The sequence below is a fragment of the Papaver somniferum genome, unplaced genomic scaffold (assembly GCF_003573695.1).
Source record: "Papaver somniferum cultivar HN1 unplaced genomic scaffold, ASM357369v1 unplaced-scaffold_65, whole genome shotgun sequence".
In the NCBI taxonomy this organism is placed as follows: domain Eukaryota; kingdom Viridiplantae; phylum Streptophyta; class Magnoliopsida; order Ranunculales; family Papaveraceae; genus Papaver; species Papaver somniferum.
The window spans coordinates 799,792-812,371 of record NW_020649304.1 but is presented as its reverse complement, the minus strand read 5'-3'; the positions used below and the strand labels follow the sequence as shown (position 1 = coordinate 812,371).

Here is a 12,580-nt window from a genome sequence, read left to right as displayed (position 1 = left end):
TGATGATCAACACATGTAACCGTCAGCACCTCTCCTGTTTCAGAACCTTCTTCAGCTATTGCTGCTTGTGAATTTGACTCGCGTTTCTCCTTAGCTTTGAGCTTCGGACAATCTCTCTTCCAGTGCCTTTTGTCATGACATCAATAACATTTAGACTTCCCTTTGGTTTTTCCCTTAAACTTGGATTTATGCTTTCCAAGTTTTGGTCCATTCTTCCCATTGTTTACATATAACCCAACAGCTTGATCACTTTTCATTGCATCCTTCTTACGGAACTCATCACTTAATAAAGCAGCAATTACGTCATCTAGTTTGATAGTATCCTTTGATGCCAGTGTACTTTGTATCAATGTATCATGTGTATCTGGAAAAGAACACAGTAGTAGCATAGCTTGATCTTCGTCTTTAACAACTTCTCCAACATTAGTCAATTCAGTCATCAACTTATTGAAACTGTTTATATGCTCGTTAACAGACGTACCTTCTTTGAATCGGAATCGATACATTTATTTCTTGCGAAACAATCTACTTGTGATAGTCTTTGTCATGTACAAACCCTCCAATTTTGTCCACAGAGATTTTGCAGACTTTTCAGACATAACATTGTACATGACCTCCTTGGCTAAATACGAACGAATTGCAGCACAAGCCTGCAAATCATATTCATCATCATTTGTCATATCTGCCTGCCTATTTTCCTTCAAGACTTTATGCAAACCTTGTTGAATCAACGCATCCTTAATTTGAACTTGCCAAAGTCCAAAATTTGTCCTCCCGTTAAACTTCTCCACATCGATCCTCATGGTTGCATATTTTGTTGTTGATGTTTTTGGTGCAGATGGACCTTCTCCCGTTGGATCTACCATCTCTAACCGTCTACTTTGATCTTTGAGTAAACAAAACTAGACGACCCTGGCTCTGATGCCAATTGTTAGGTCGGAATCGTCTAGTTAGTTTAATATCAATGTCACACGCCGAATATCACCAGCAAATAATGAACCAATCAAGAGAATATCAAACAAAACAAGACACAGAATTTTATAGTGGTTCGGCGTACCTACGTTCACTGTAGAATGATGATACTTCTTATTATAAGATCTGAAGAACAATTACAAGAACCCTTAGCCCCTTATGTTTCTCTCTAGTCACACAACCCTTGTAAGAATAAAACACTCTCCTTGTTGTGTAAACCTCCGACTAAAGAAAGACTCTCGACTGTATGTTTTACCTCTACAGAAACCAACCTATTTATACTTGACAGAACTTGCAGGCCAAGAATAAATTCTTGCCGACCAAGTTCTACTAGCTTCCTAAGTCTGGAACTCTACCAGTTTCCTAACTTGAGAAATACTTGAATACCAAGTCTTGGTTATCTTGTAGATCACGTTCTTGTACCGGAGGTTATTAACAAACTTTACATATATGGGGTTAACAAATATATTCAACACGTGACGAAAATCACATTCCAGTCGTTTTACCAGAGCGGGTGTGTAATCTCAATTTTCTTATACCAAAATGTTATCAAAACAATGGAATGGTTCGCCCAGTTACTTACGAAACTTTTAATATAGTTACAATCTTAAACAATATAAAGAAACTATCTTACAAGATAAAAGAACTAAGTTGTCGCTTAAAATCTTGAATTGGCCTTATATCTTTGCATTTAACAGTTCCTTATCTTATTCTATTCCTAATCCAATCAAAAGGTTAATTAGACAAGGATACTGACATAGATTCGTGATTATCAATTATTGAGGGCGTTTTTCTATAATGTATATAGCTAGACTAGATTCACCACTGCCACTAGAAATCACGTTAAGATCATTAAAGTCAAATTAGAAATAGAAATTACTTTTTTTGCTAATACTCTTCCCAACTTGCACTCGAAAATACTGGTTAGTTTTGTTTCTTTTCTTTTGTTGTAGTGGTTGAGACTCTTATCCCGTCTATCGCCTTTCAAAACAATAATAGGTTTATTGTTTGAGCCAGGGTTCGTGTAAATCCATTCAATAAGCCCGTATTTATTTCTAATGGAAGGTCATAACGATTAACAGTTGATCCGGTACCAGCACTTAATTGCTGAACAACTAAGTACCAAATAAGGTTCCCGATGAAATCTTCGGGTATAAAAAATCCTACAAAATTTCCCAATTGCCTACGTTCGCAGCAAACCAATATAGCCCTTAACATGAACTCATTCACTAAAATAGGCCCTGCTGGACTGCAAGGTTAACCAGTGCCGAGCATTGGCCTTCAAATCAACTAGATTTGTGCCCGTGCTACGCATCGGACATATTTTTTCTCTTAACTTGATGTGTGTGGGGTTCCTCTCCACCTCGTGGTAATGCTTTTTTGATTTGGTATATGCGCGGGGCTTTGCCCCGCCACATTGCGATGCATTTTTTTATTTGGTGTGCGCGGGCTTCGCTACTCTTCATGGCGATGCATTTTTTATTTGGTGAGTCGTGGGGCTTCGCCCCACCACGTGGCGATACATTTTTTATTTGGTGTGTGCGGGGCTTCGCCACGCCCCGTGGCGATGCATTTTTTATTTGGTGAGTCGCGGGGCTTCGCTCCGCTCCGTGGCGATGTATTTTTGATTTAGTGTGGCTGGGCAAATACATAAAATACGTGGAGAATATGTGCAGATTTATTTATTTTTCCCTTTTATTTTCGTAGAAAATATATTTTTTTTTCCTCCTTTATATATTAATTTGGAAAAAAGAGTCCTTATGTAGTAGTTACTCGAATTCCAAATTGCATTTGGACTTCCGCAAGATTCCAAACATAATTTTTAAACTATTCCTACGTTGCCAAGTGTCATCACCTAAATAATGTCACCTCATGAAATTCCAAATTAAATTTGGTTTCCTTTTTTTAATCTTTTTCCTATTCTTTTTAAACCAATCATATGTTGCCAAGTGTCCTCACCAAAACGGCCGTTTCACAAAACTTAAAAAAAAACATATTTCGGTCGATAGAAAGCAAGGATTTCCTCACTGTTTAGAGTGAGAACTTTATTTGTCTAGACCTTTAAGTCTTTAGATATATCATTTGAGGATTTATCCTCTTTTCCGGAAAAAAAAGAAAGAAAGAGAGCATTGGCAAGCTTAACCAGTGGCACTTACATCCTGTCGAGGCAAACACAGCAGAGTGCGAATTTACCACTATTTTAAGTGAATTACTGTAACTGTTCAAATGTAATCAAGGGAGTTGTAGCAATAAACTTTGAAGGAGATTCTCCAATTACTATACATATGTGACCTGCATAAATTACCCAAATTGTCAGAAACACCACTACAAAAAAATTTAGTATATATATACGTCCATAAATAAGAAGCTCAGTAGCTCACTATATCTCGTTCCTCTTATATTTTTTCTATCAATATTTTAAGATATATATATATATATATATTCTTGATCAAGTGATTTTCATTTGATTGATAGGTTGGAATATGGAACGATGACGAGAATGACAAGGTGGATATAAGTTGCGATTGATCATGTCTAATCTTATATCTTGTTCAGATTATATGTTACCAGACCTCTTATGTTATGAGGAGGATGCTGAAAGTTTATCCCTAGAGCTAGATGATAATGGTAACGATGGCAATGAAACACAATACTCATTTCCATGTGATATTGAAGAATCTATAGCCCGATTCATCGAAGAAGAAGGTGATTACGTTCCAGTATTCGGTTATCGTTCTAAGTTTGAGTCCCAAGCACTTGATTCTTTTGCAAGAGAAGAATCCATTGAATGGATTCTTAAGGTACGTATTCATACAATTTCATATATCTGGAGCAGGTTTTTTAGTTGCTTTTTAGATTAATCTTTAAGCGAAACTAACGATTGATTGGGTTACTTAATGATATTATTAGGTGTATACATTCTTCCGGTTCCAGCCACTTACAGCGTATCTCGCAATTAACTACATGGATCGCTTTCTTGCTTCTCGTTGTTTTCCTGTAAGTTTATTTTAAAGTTTTCCTGTAAGTTTACTTTAAAAACGGTCCACCTTCACCCTTAATCTGTCACTAGCTAATGTAATTAATGATCTTTTGATCGTATTATACATGTACGAGTGGTTTAGTAATGAAAGACTGATTATGTTTGTAAATTAAAAACTATTAAAGTTTGGTAATCCACCAAATTATAATATATAGCTATATGCTAGCTAACGACTGAGCAAATAATTAAAGTTCGCAAGAAAAAAGTCTTAATACTTTCAGAAAAGATAATGCATATGCTACAATAATACTTATATCAACTATCAAGGCACATTGTCACTAATTATTCGTATTTTTTCTTAATCTATTTAATAACTTTTGAATTATACATTTTTATTAAATAGCAAGCAAATGGGTGGCCATTAAAGCTCTTATCTGTTGCATGCTTGTCGTTAGCTGCTAAAATGGAGGAACCCTTTGTTCCGTCTCTTCTTGATCTTCAGGTACCACTAATATGCGTTCTGCTTATTCGTATAGTTAACTGATAATTTAATACTTTTGCTAATTTGATTTGTTGATAATTTTTTTTTTGTTGGTTTGCTAGGTGTATGGTGTTACGAATTCAAAATTCATCTTCGAACATCAGACGATACGTAGAATGGAATTGATGGTACTAGGCACGTTAGATTGGAGACTACGATCTATAACGCCTTTCACTTTCATTGACTTCTTTGCTCACAAACTCGACTCGACTGGAACCCTTATCAATTATCTTGTCTCACGAGCTACCCAAATTATTTTACATATCATCAGAGGTACGTATAATTGATCACATTACACATCTGTGTACCTTCACGGGTCATGTATTCTTTCAAATATTACAATAACAAATGGGTCATGTATTTTCTTGTGGGGGTCCGTATATGTACAGAGGTTAGTTTCCTTGAATATTACGCGTCGACAATAGCTGTAGCAGCAATAGTACGTGCAGCAAATGATATACCACTTCTGTCGTCGTCGACTTTAGTTCATAACCCTGGAAAGGCAGAAGAATGGTGTCATGGACTAAACAAAGTACGTAGCAAATTCTAATATAGTCGTCCGATTATAATCATAATAATTAGGGTATGTTTAATCATGAGAATTAATGCACTTGCATGCATATTTGAGTTGTGTGGCAAACTCTCCTCATCATTAGCAAACTTTTTAAATATTTCAGGAAAGTATCATAAGTTGCTATGACTTGATGGAAGATGTAGTAACTGAGATCAAGCAAAGATCGTCAAGATTGACATCAAAAATCCTACCACAACTAAGAATAACAACCCAACCCATCGGTTCTAGCGACTCTTCTTCATCGTCATCTTCTTCAGCATCCTCTTCCCGAAAGAGAAGAAAACTCAACAACTTGTTATGGGTAGATGACATCGATTATGAAGACAAGGACAAGCTTTAAGAAACAATCCTCATAGTTTTTTGTTGGAGGACTATCAAGTGAATAACATGACAAGGTGGGGATGGAATGAAGATAATTAAGTATAGAGAGTATAATTTAAGTTTTCTGTGTGCATGTGAGGTATCTTTTACATTCTTTTGGATTTCTTTGTTCCTTAATTTTTGTGGGCATTACATCAATAAATGTCCCCCTAAATTACAAATCTAGCTAGGGTTTTGCAGATTCCCAATGGAGGGGAATTTGGAGTACATATATAAGTTTCTTTTCTTTCTTGTGAGTTAGTGAGGAAAATGGGATATAGTAGTGTGATGAGGGTCAGATATGATCAGATGATGTCTTTTTCCTTTATTACAGTGGGAAGGAGCCTCTTGGAGCTATAAAGAATGGAATAAGTGGGTATTGAATTCAATATTGGGATGATGAAGTCATATGTGAAGAGATAGGTTGTGGGGACTTCAACTTAAATAAAATCTAGGGTTTGGTTAAAGGAAGAAGAAATGGGTTGGCAAAGCTGTTTCAAGAAGCTTAGTACTTGCTCACAAATGAAAAGATGAGTCACGCATATAAGGTTAATGGTTTTCATTTCTTTATATATGCTTATCTCCTTTTTTTCTCAATGGGGATAAAATGTAATGGTCTTATTAATTTCTTGTTAATAACTTAAGACCCTATGAGGTTGATTTGTTTGTTTTTTTATTGGCGCGCAAAGGAAAAATGCAGCCAATTCTTGATGGCCCAAAGTTCGGCACTTCGGCCTAACTAGCTAAAGAATCTTGAAGATTGATGATGATTAGAATACTCTGGAAGCGGGCTAGTGGAGTGTGCACACGTGTATGGTCACACGTGCGTTGTATTTTCTATTTTTATCTATTTTTTTGTGTAATGAAAGGGGAATATATTAAAAGAACCCTTACTTTCACATTTCGCAGCCTCGATCGTTCTTCTGGGGTTTGTATGTATTTGAGGGAGTCTTTGGTGAATTCAAAAGAATACATGATACTAAAACTTTGTATCCTTCTTTACAAAGTTCTTTTAAAATTTGTTCCGTCGTCTTTATAAAGATCTAAAAAGAGGCCATGTGAATGACAGTACAGAGTACTTTTGTAAGTATGTATAGTAATTTGCTTTTGTTCAAGTATTTTGAATCAAGAGAATAAGGGGGAAGCAAGGAGACGAGAGAAAATGTTGGAATTTTGAGAGTGAAAGTTTAATGTTGTAGCTATAAATTGAAACTCTGGTTTTCTATTTTAAAAGTTGGTCATGGAATATGACTTACGTACCCATGTCTTTTCTAATGACTTTTCTTACCTACATGTATCATTGTTGCCCTTCTGATATCAAGGCTGATAGTAAGGGGTACCAAATTGCTTGGGGTGTACCAATCCCTTACCAATATGTATTTTATCTTATATGCATATTGGTATACCACCAAGTAGTTTGTACCCCTATTAGCAATCTTGTTCAGCTGTCTCGTATATTTTTTTCCATCTTTTATGGTTCTATTTTTTTTGTTTTCTCACCATTTAAATCCTTTGTTCAGAATTGGTGAATAGGCCAATCCTTCGTGATTTTGTCAAAATGAACAAGAAAACAGACACTATGCAGCTCAACTTTCAGCCCACAATATTAGTTGTTTTTTCTTCTTCTATGTAGTGAAATTTTAATTTGGACCGATGCACAAATGTATTATCCGGATGTGGAATTGAAGTATTGAGTTTTTTTTTTCTTTTTTTTTTTGACTTAAAAGGCTGAGAATGTATGGAAAAATGTAAAAGAGCCCCAAAAAAATAGGTCCCCGTTTGAGTATTTTATATGCTATCTGCAATCTATAACTACCTTCCAATGAGTGACAAATTCTCTAAAGAAGGTAGTTCTAAATTTTTTTATCTTTTACTCCAAATAAAAAGTAACTGTTTGATCTTTAAAATGACTTCAGCTTCATCTTGAGGTCTTTTCCTAATCATTACTCTCCTATTCCTCTCATTTCATAATGCCCAGCACACCGTAAAGATCATAACTGGGTAGAGTTTTCTCCCTTTGTTCCTTTCTCTCCTATACTCTCATGCTTGAAGTTGTTGAATGAGGGTTCCTGCTTGCACCAATTTTATATTGTAGAGATTGATGAAATAACTCCAGATGTCGTAAGAGAATTTGCAGTGCATCATAAGATGATCCTCAGTTTCTTGAACTTGATGGCATAGTGAGCACATTACATTCTGAATTTGACATCCTTTGATGATAAGGTGTTCAGTTGTTACAATAGAGTTTTGTGCAGCGGTCCACATGAAGAACTGTACTTTGGGTGGCACAAGCTTAATCCAGAAGCAAGTGAAAGGAATCCATTTGATGTGTCAGGAAATTGTTCTACTAGCCATTTGTAGCATATTTTTGTGCTGAAACCTCATGGAGCTATGCACTGCAGTTCATCTTCAGTTGTATCATCCATATTTAGAGGGTTCCCAGCACTGCGAAAAGCTCAATCATTTCCGGAATTTCTTCTTCAGTCAAATTTATTTTGAGCTTCAGTTTCCATGCTTTTGTGTCTATCATCTCAGAGACGGTTGCATTTTTATGATTGGCTAGTTTGAAGATTACTGGAAATATATTCTTCAAAGGCTGAGTTCCAGTCCATGCATCCCACTAAAAGCTAACTGCTTTTCCATTATTCATGTGAAGAGTTGAAATTTGTTGAACTACTTGTTTTTGATTTTGAATATTGTTCCACATGCCTCTTCCTTGAGGTTTGTTAGAGTCTTTCACCCAGATTGCTTGTGGCTGAGTCTCTATCTTCTCTTGGATTACTCTTCTCCACAACTGCTTTTTTCTTTAGAAAACCTCCATGACCATTTTGCTAGTAAAACTGTTAGAGCATAGCTCGGTCGACCTCGCATGCGTTGCTATCTCAAGCATGTTTGTCAATGTTAGTGATCAAAACTATGAGTCTTGATTTCTAGCCTACATAGCTAAGTCTCGGACTAGGATAGAAAAGTGTAGTTGAGCTCAAGGACTTCATGGCGATTCATCATACAACGACGAAGATCTACTCAAGGAACTGTGTAACTTCATCAACAAAAAGGTATGTGGAGACTTGTACTTATCTATCACTCAAAAGTCTATCTCTTCTATCTCCTACTTCTTATGAGACAAAAGTCGTATGCTATATAGACTGGATCATACACATTTGATATTTCGAGCCGAGTATATCTTGCCTATCTATATCTCGAAATCATGTGTTGGTAAAGCGTTTCGCTTTGATCAAGTTTATCTTCACCTAGTGACGAAAGTCATGAAAAGTTTCAATTACTTTGAGAATTGCTCTGACGCGAAACGGTCTGTGAATAACGGCTATATAACGTCCTCTGAGAATGTATCAATGATTGGAATGAGAGTTTAGATTACATAACCATGTATTCCTTAATTCGAAGTTTTCGAACTTTGTTGATTGAGAGAAACCAGAGGAATTGGCGAACCCAGTCCGCGAACCCAGTCCGCGAACTCAGTCCGCAAACTGACGGAAGTTCTTGTACCGAGAATTTCTGCTGAGATTTTCCAAAAACTCGTTTGCGTGTAAGTCCGCGAACTCAGTCAGCGAACCTAGTCCGCGAACTGGCGAAAGTCTCTTTGCCGAGATTTTATGCTGAGTTTGGAAAACTCCACCGGTTGTCTTAAGTCCGCGAACTTGTTTGTGAGCTTAAAGGGTTATGATCTAAAGATGTGCTCTGAACATGAAACTTAAATTACTAAGGAATGCTTTATGAAAACCGTGACTATGAAGTTCATGAGCCGCTTCAATCGAATCATCTTTGTTTCAATTGTGTCTTGTGTAGTTACATAAGATCTCATACCAATTGAACAACTCTCTAATTAGTTCATTTGAGTCAATTGAACTAGTTATGGTGAAGAAGAACAAGGTTAATATGAAATGCTCATATGGTTAACCTTTTGGGTTACTATGTTGAACCAACATACACGTACACGTTTGGGCATGATTTTCACAAACCCAGTAAACGTCTACCCAAGTGTGTGTGATAAGCTAAGTTTTCGATCTAACGGTTGAGAAATATTAGCTTGAATCTAAATCAAGTTTTCATCTAACGGTGAATATGGATTTCTTTGTAACTAAGGCAAAACCCTGATTTGAAGACTATATAAAGGAGACATCTAGCATTATGCAAAACTAATCCCCACACATCTGTGTGATACTAGTGCGCTCGCTAGAATTGATTCTCCTATAACCTTTGGTTTTTTCTCTAAAACCAGGTTAACGACTTAAAGACTTCATTGGGATTGTGAAGCCAGACCGATACTACTTTTATCGTAGTTGTGTGATCTGATCTTGCATCTTCTATCGTACGAGTACAATCTTTGATTGGCTTGAGATCGTGAGAGTTCTCCGATAGGCAAGATAAAGAAGTCACAAACATCTTTGTCTCACTGTTTGTGATTCCTCGACAAACCTCCTGTGTAGTCAGGAAGGATTGTAGAGAGGTGATTGATTAATCTAGGCTGCAGCAACTCTTGGTTGTGGGTGAGATCATCTAAGAGAATCAAGTGCGCAGTATCGTGATGGGATCAGAGGCGTAGGAGTACAACTGTACCTTAGATCGGTGGGAGACTGATTGGGGTTCAACTATAGTCCAGTTCGAAGTTAGCTTGGAGTAGGCTAGTGTCTTTAGCGGCTTAATACAGTGTGTATTCAATCTAGATTAGGTCCCGGGGTTTTTCTGCATTTGCGGTTTCCTCGTTAACAAAACTTCTGGTGTCTGTGTTATTTCTTTTCCGCATTATATTTTATATAATTGAAATAATACTGGTTGTGCGTTCGTGATCATCAATTGGAAATCCAACCTTGGGTTGTTGATTGATATTGATTGATCCTTGGACATTGGTCTTTGGTACCGTCCAAGTTATTCCTTGTATTTGATAAAGACTCGCTATTGATTTTAGCTTGAGTAAAAATCAAATCAAGAGAGAGACATTAACTCCTTGAGATACTTTTATATAGATTGAGTCTGACTGTCTAGTTGATTCTCTAGCAAAGTATTTAGGAGTTAGTCCATACAGATTGCTAAGCGAAATATTGGGTGGTGTTGTTAGACCCCCGCTTTTTCAATTGGTATCAGAGCAGGCAAACACGCTAAGACCTCATCAGTCTGTGTTTGTACCGATCTGACTCTATGGACAAAGGTGCTATCTCTATTAACGTACCACCAGTCTTCGATGGCTCCAATTACTTATGGTGGAAAATTGTTATGCGAGCTTTTCTTCAATCGCGTGATTTTCAATCATGGGTATATGTGGTTAATGGCTATGATGCTCCCGTTGTGGCAGTCGGTGATGTAAACGTTCCCAAACCTATTGGTGAATACTCCGTTGTTGAGATAACTGCTGCAAATAAAAATTCCGACGGTTTGAATGCTATCATACATGCCATTACCCCAAATCTTCAGCATCATGTGACAAACTGCACTAGATCTAGAGATGCTTGGGATATCGTAGAAACCGTATTTGAAGGCAACTCCAGTGAAAAGGATGCCAGGATTCAAAACCTTAATTCCGATTGGGAGAACCTTCGTATGGAAGGTGAAGAAACATTTGATGAGTTTAATCATAAAGTGTCTAAAATTGTTAATGCATCTTTTGCATTGGGTAAGACTATTCCTGAAAAGGACATTGTAATGAAAATTCTCAGATCGCTGCCATCTAGATACGAGTCTAAGAAGCATGCCATCGTTGAGGGGAATAACCTCGATAATCTTTCCAGAAACACCTTGGTTGGAAAGCTTAAGATCTTTGACCATGAGCATACATCCAAAGTCGGTAAGGATGTTGCCTTTAAATCACAGAAGAACACTAAATTACTGGTCAAAGGTAAGAGTGTTCATGTCTCTGAGGATGATCAGTCTGAGGATGATTTTTCGGATGAAGACCTTGACAAATCAGTCTCCTTGATCACAAGACAGTTTAGGGATCTTCTGTTGAAGAGAAGTAAACGGTTTTCAAGAGACAAACCTAAGTCACCAGACAAACCTCACGGTCGCGTACCTCCTAAAAACAGGGATGCTGACGAGGCCGATGACGAAGACATTCCTCAGTGCTTTAAGTGTAAGGGTTTTGTCCATTTTGCTAATGAATTCCCAAATCGTAGAAAATACACTGTGAACAAAGGTCTAGCTGTTACACTTGATGAAATGTCTGAAACCTATGATTCCGATGAAGATAGGAAATCAAGTGTAGGGCTTCTTTGTGAAAACATCGATTTGATACTTGTCGCAATACATATATCAACCTCAATGGGTTCGGAGAAGAGGGAAACCCAATCAAGGTGGAAGATTCTTCGAATCCGACAACTGGAAACCCTTTCAGTGATGTTTCGGGATCAACTGTATGTCTGTCTGCTTGCACATCTCAGATGCCTGAATACGATCCAAGTTTGACGTGCTCGTTTTGTTCGATGAAGGGACACGAACTATCAAGGTGTTACAAATGCAAGCACCAAATAAGGCACGCCAGCAAACTTCAACGAAGAGCAGATTGATTATCAAGGAAGCTGAAACTTGCTCGGAAGGCCGCCGAGGTATGTAGGATCTTATCTTCGTCTAATAAGTTGGTTTTCAAGGATAGAATAAGACCATTTGAAAAGAAAATATGGTCAAATTTTTTTGATGGGCAAAGATCAGAGGATTCCTCCCATGAGGAAAAAATGGACAAATCGTTGTTCATCGCAACACAACGTGATTGTGTTGTTGGGAAAATCTTGTCTCATGTGCCTGTTCGAAAAGAGACAAGATTGACTGCTGATCTAGGCTTCAGAAGAGTTTTTCCTTCTTTTTTTAGTTTTGTTATTTTTTTGTCTATCAAATAAAAGAAAGGGTTATTATCGACAATTCTACTCTTTATAGGGTTTTAGAGTTGTGCGTATACGAACCTATCAATAGGTTTCGAACCCTACATTCCTTTTTCCTCTTGACATCCTATATAAGACTGCTTGTTGAGTTAAGTGATTCAATCACACAAATCCAGTTGTTTATAACTGTTCTCAAAGCACTATGTCTTCAGATGGAAAGGATGTCAACATGATTGTTAAGTCTTCAATCAAGGAAAAAGAAAAATCTCCTGTCTCTAAGTCCCTGAAAAGAAAAAAGAAGGAATACAAGAAAATCCAGGGCTGTT

The 12,580-nt window shown here is 37.1% G+C and overlaps 1 protein-coding gene across 3 annotated transcripts; it reads left to right on the top strand.

The window, feature by feature from the left end:
• Nucleotides 1-3,090: 3,090 nt before the first annotated feature.
• On the top strand, nt 3,091-6,366 carry LOC113343750 (cyclin-D1-1-like). Of its 3 annotated transcripts, none has more exons than XM_026587885.1 (7): nt 3,091-3,153; nt 3,448-3,773; nt 3,883-3,969; nt 4,356-4,454; nt 4,556-4,766; nt 4,883-5,025; nt 5,171-6,366. In XM_026587885.1, exons 2-7 carry the CDS (start codon nt 3,504-3,506, stop codon nt 5,405-5,407), a joined length of 1,047 nt encoding a protein of 348 aa, XP_026443670.1. In that variant the 5' UTR covers nt 3,091-3,153; nt 3,448-3,503; the 3' UTR covers nt 5,408-6,366. The 3 variants fall into 3 exon arrangements, 2 of the variants coding, with proteins under 2 accessions (XP_026443670.1, XP_026443669.1); XR_003357384.1 differs by lacking the exon at nt 3,091-3,153 and having other exon boundaries at nt 3,200-3,773; nt 5,171-5,462; nt 5,762-6,366; XM_026587884.1 differs by lacking the exon at nt 3,091-3,153 and having other exon boundaries at nt 3,200-3,773.
• Nucleotides 6,367-12,580: the final 6,214 nt, after the last annotated feature.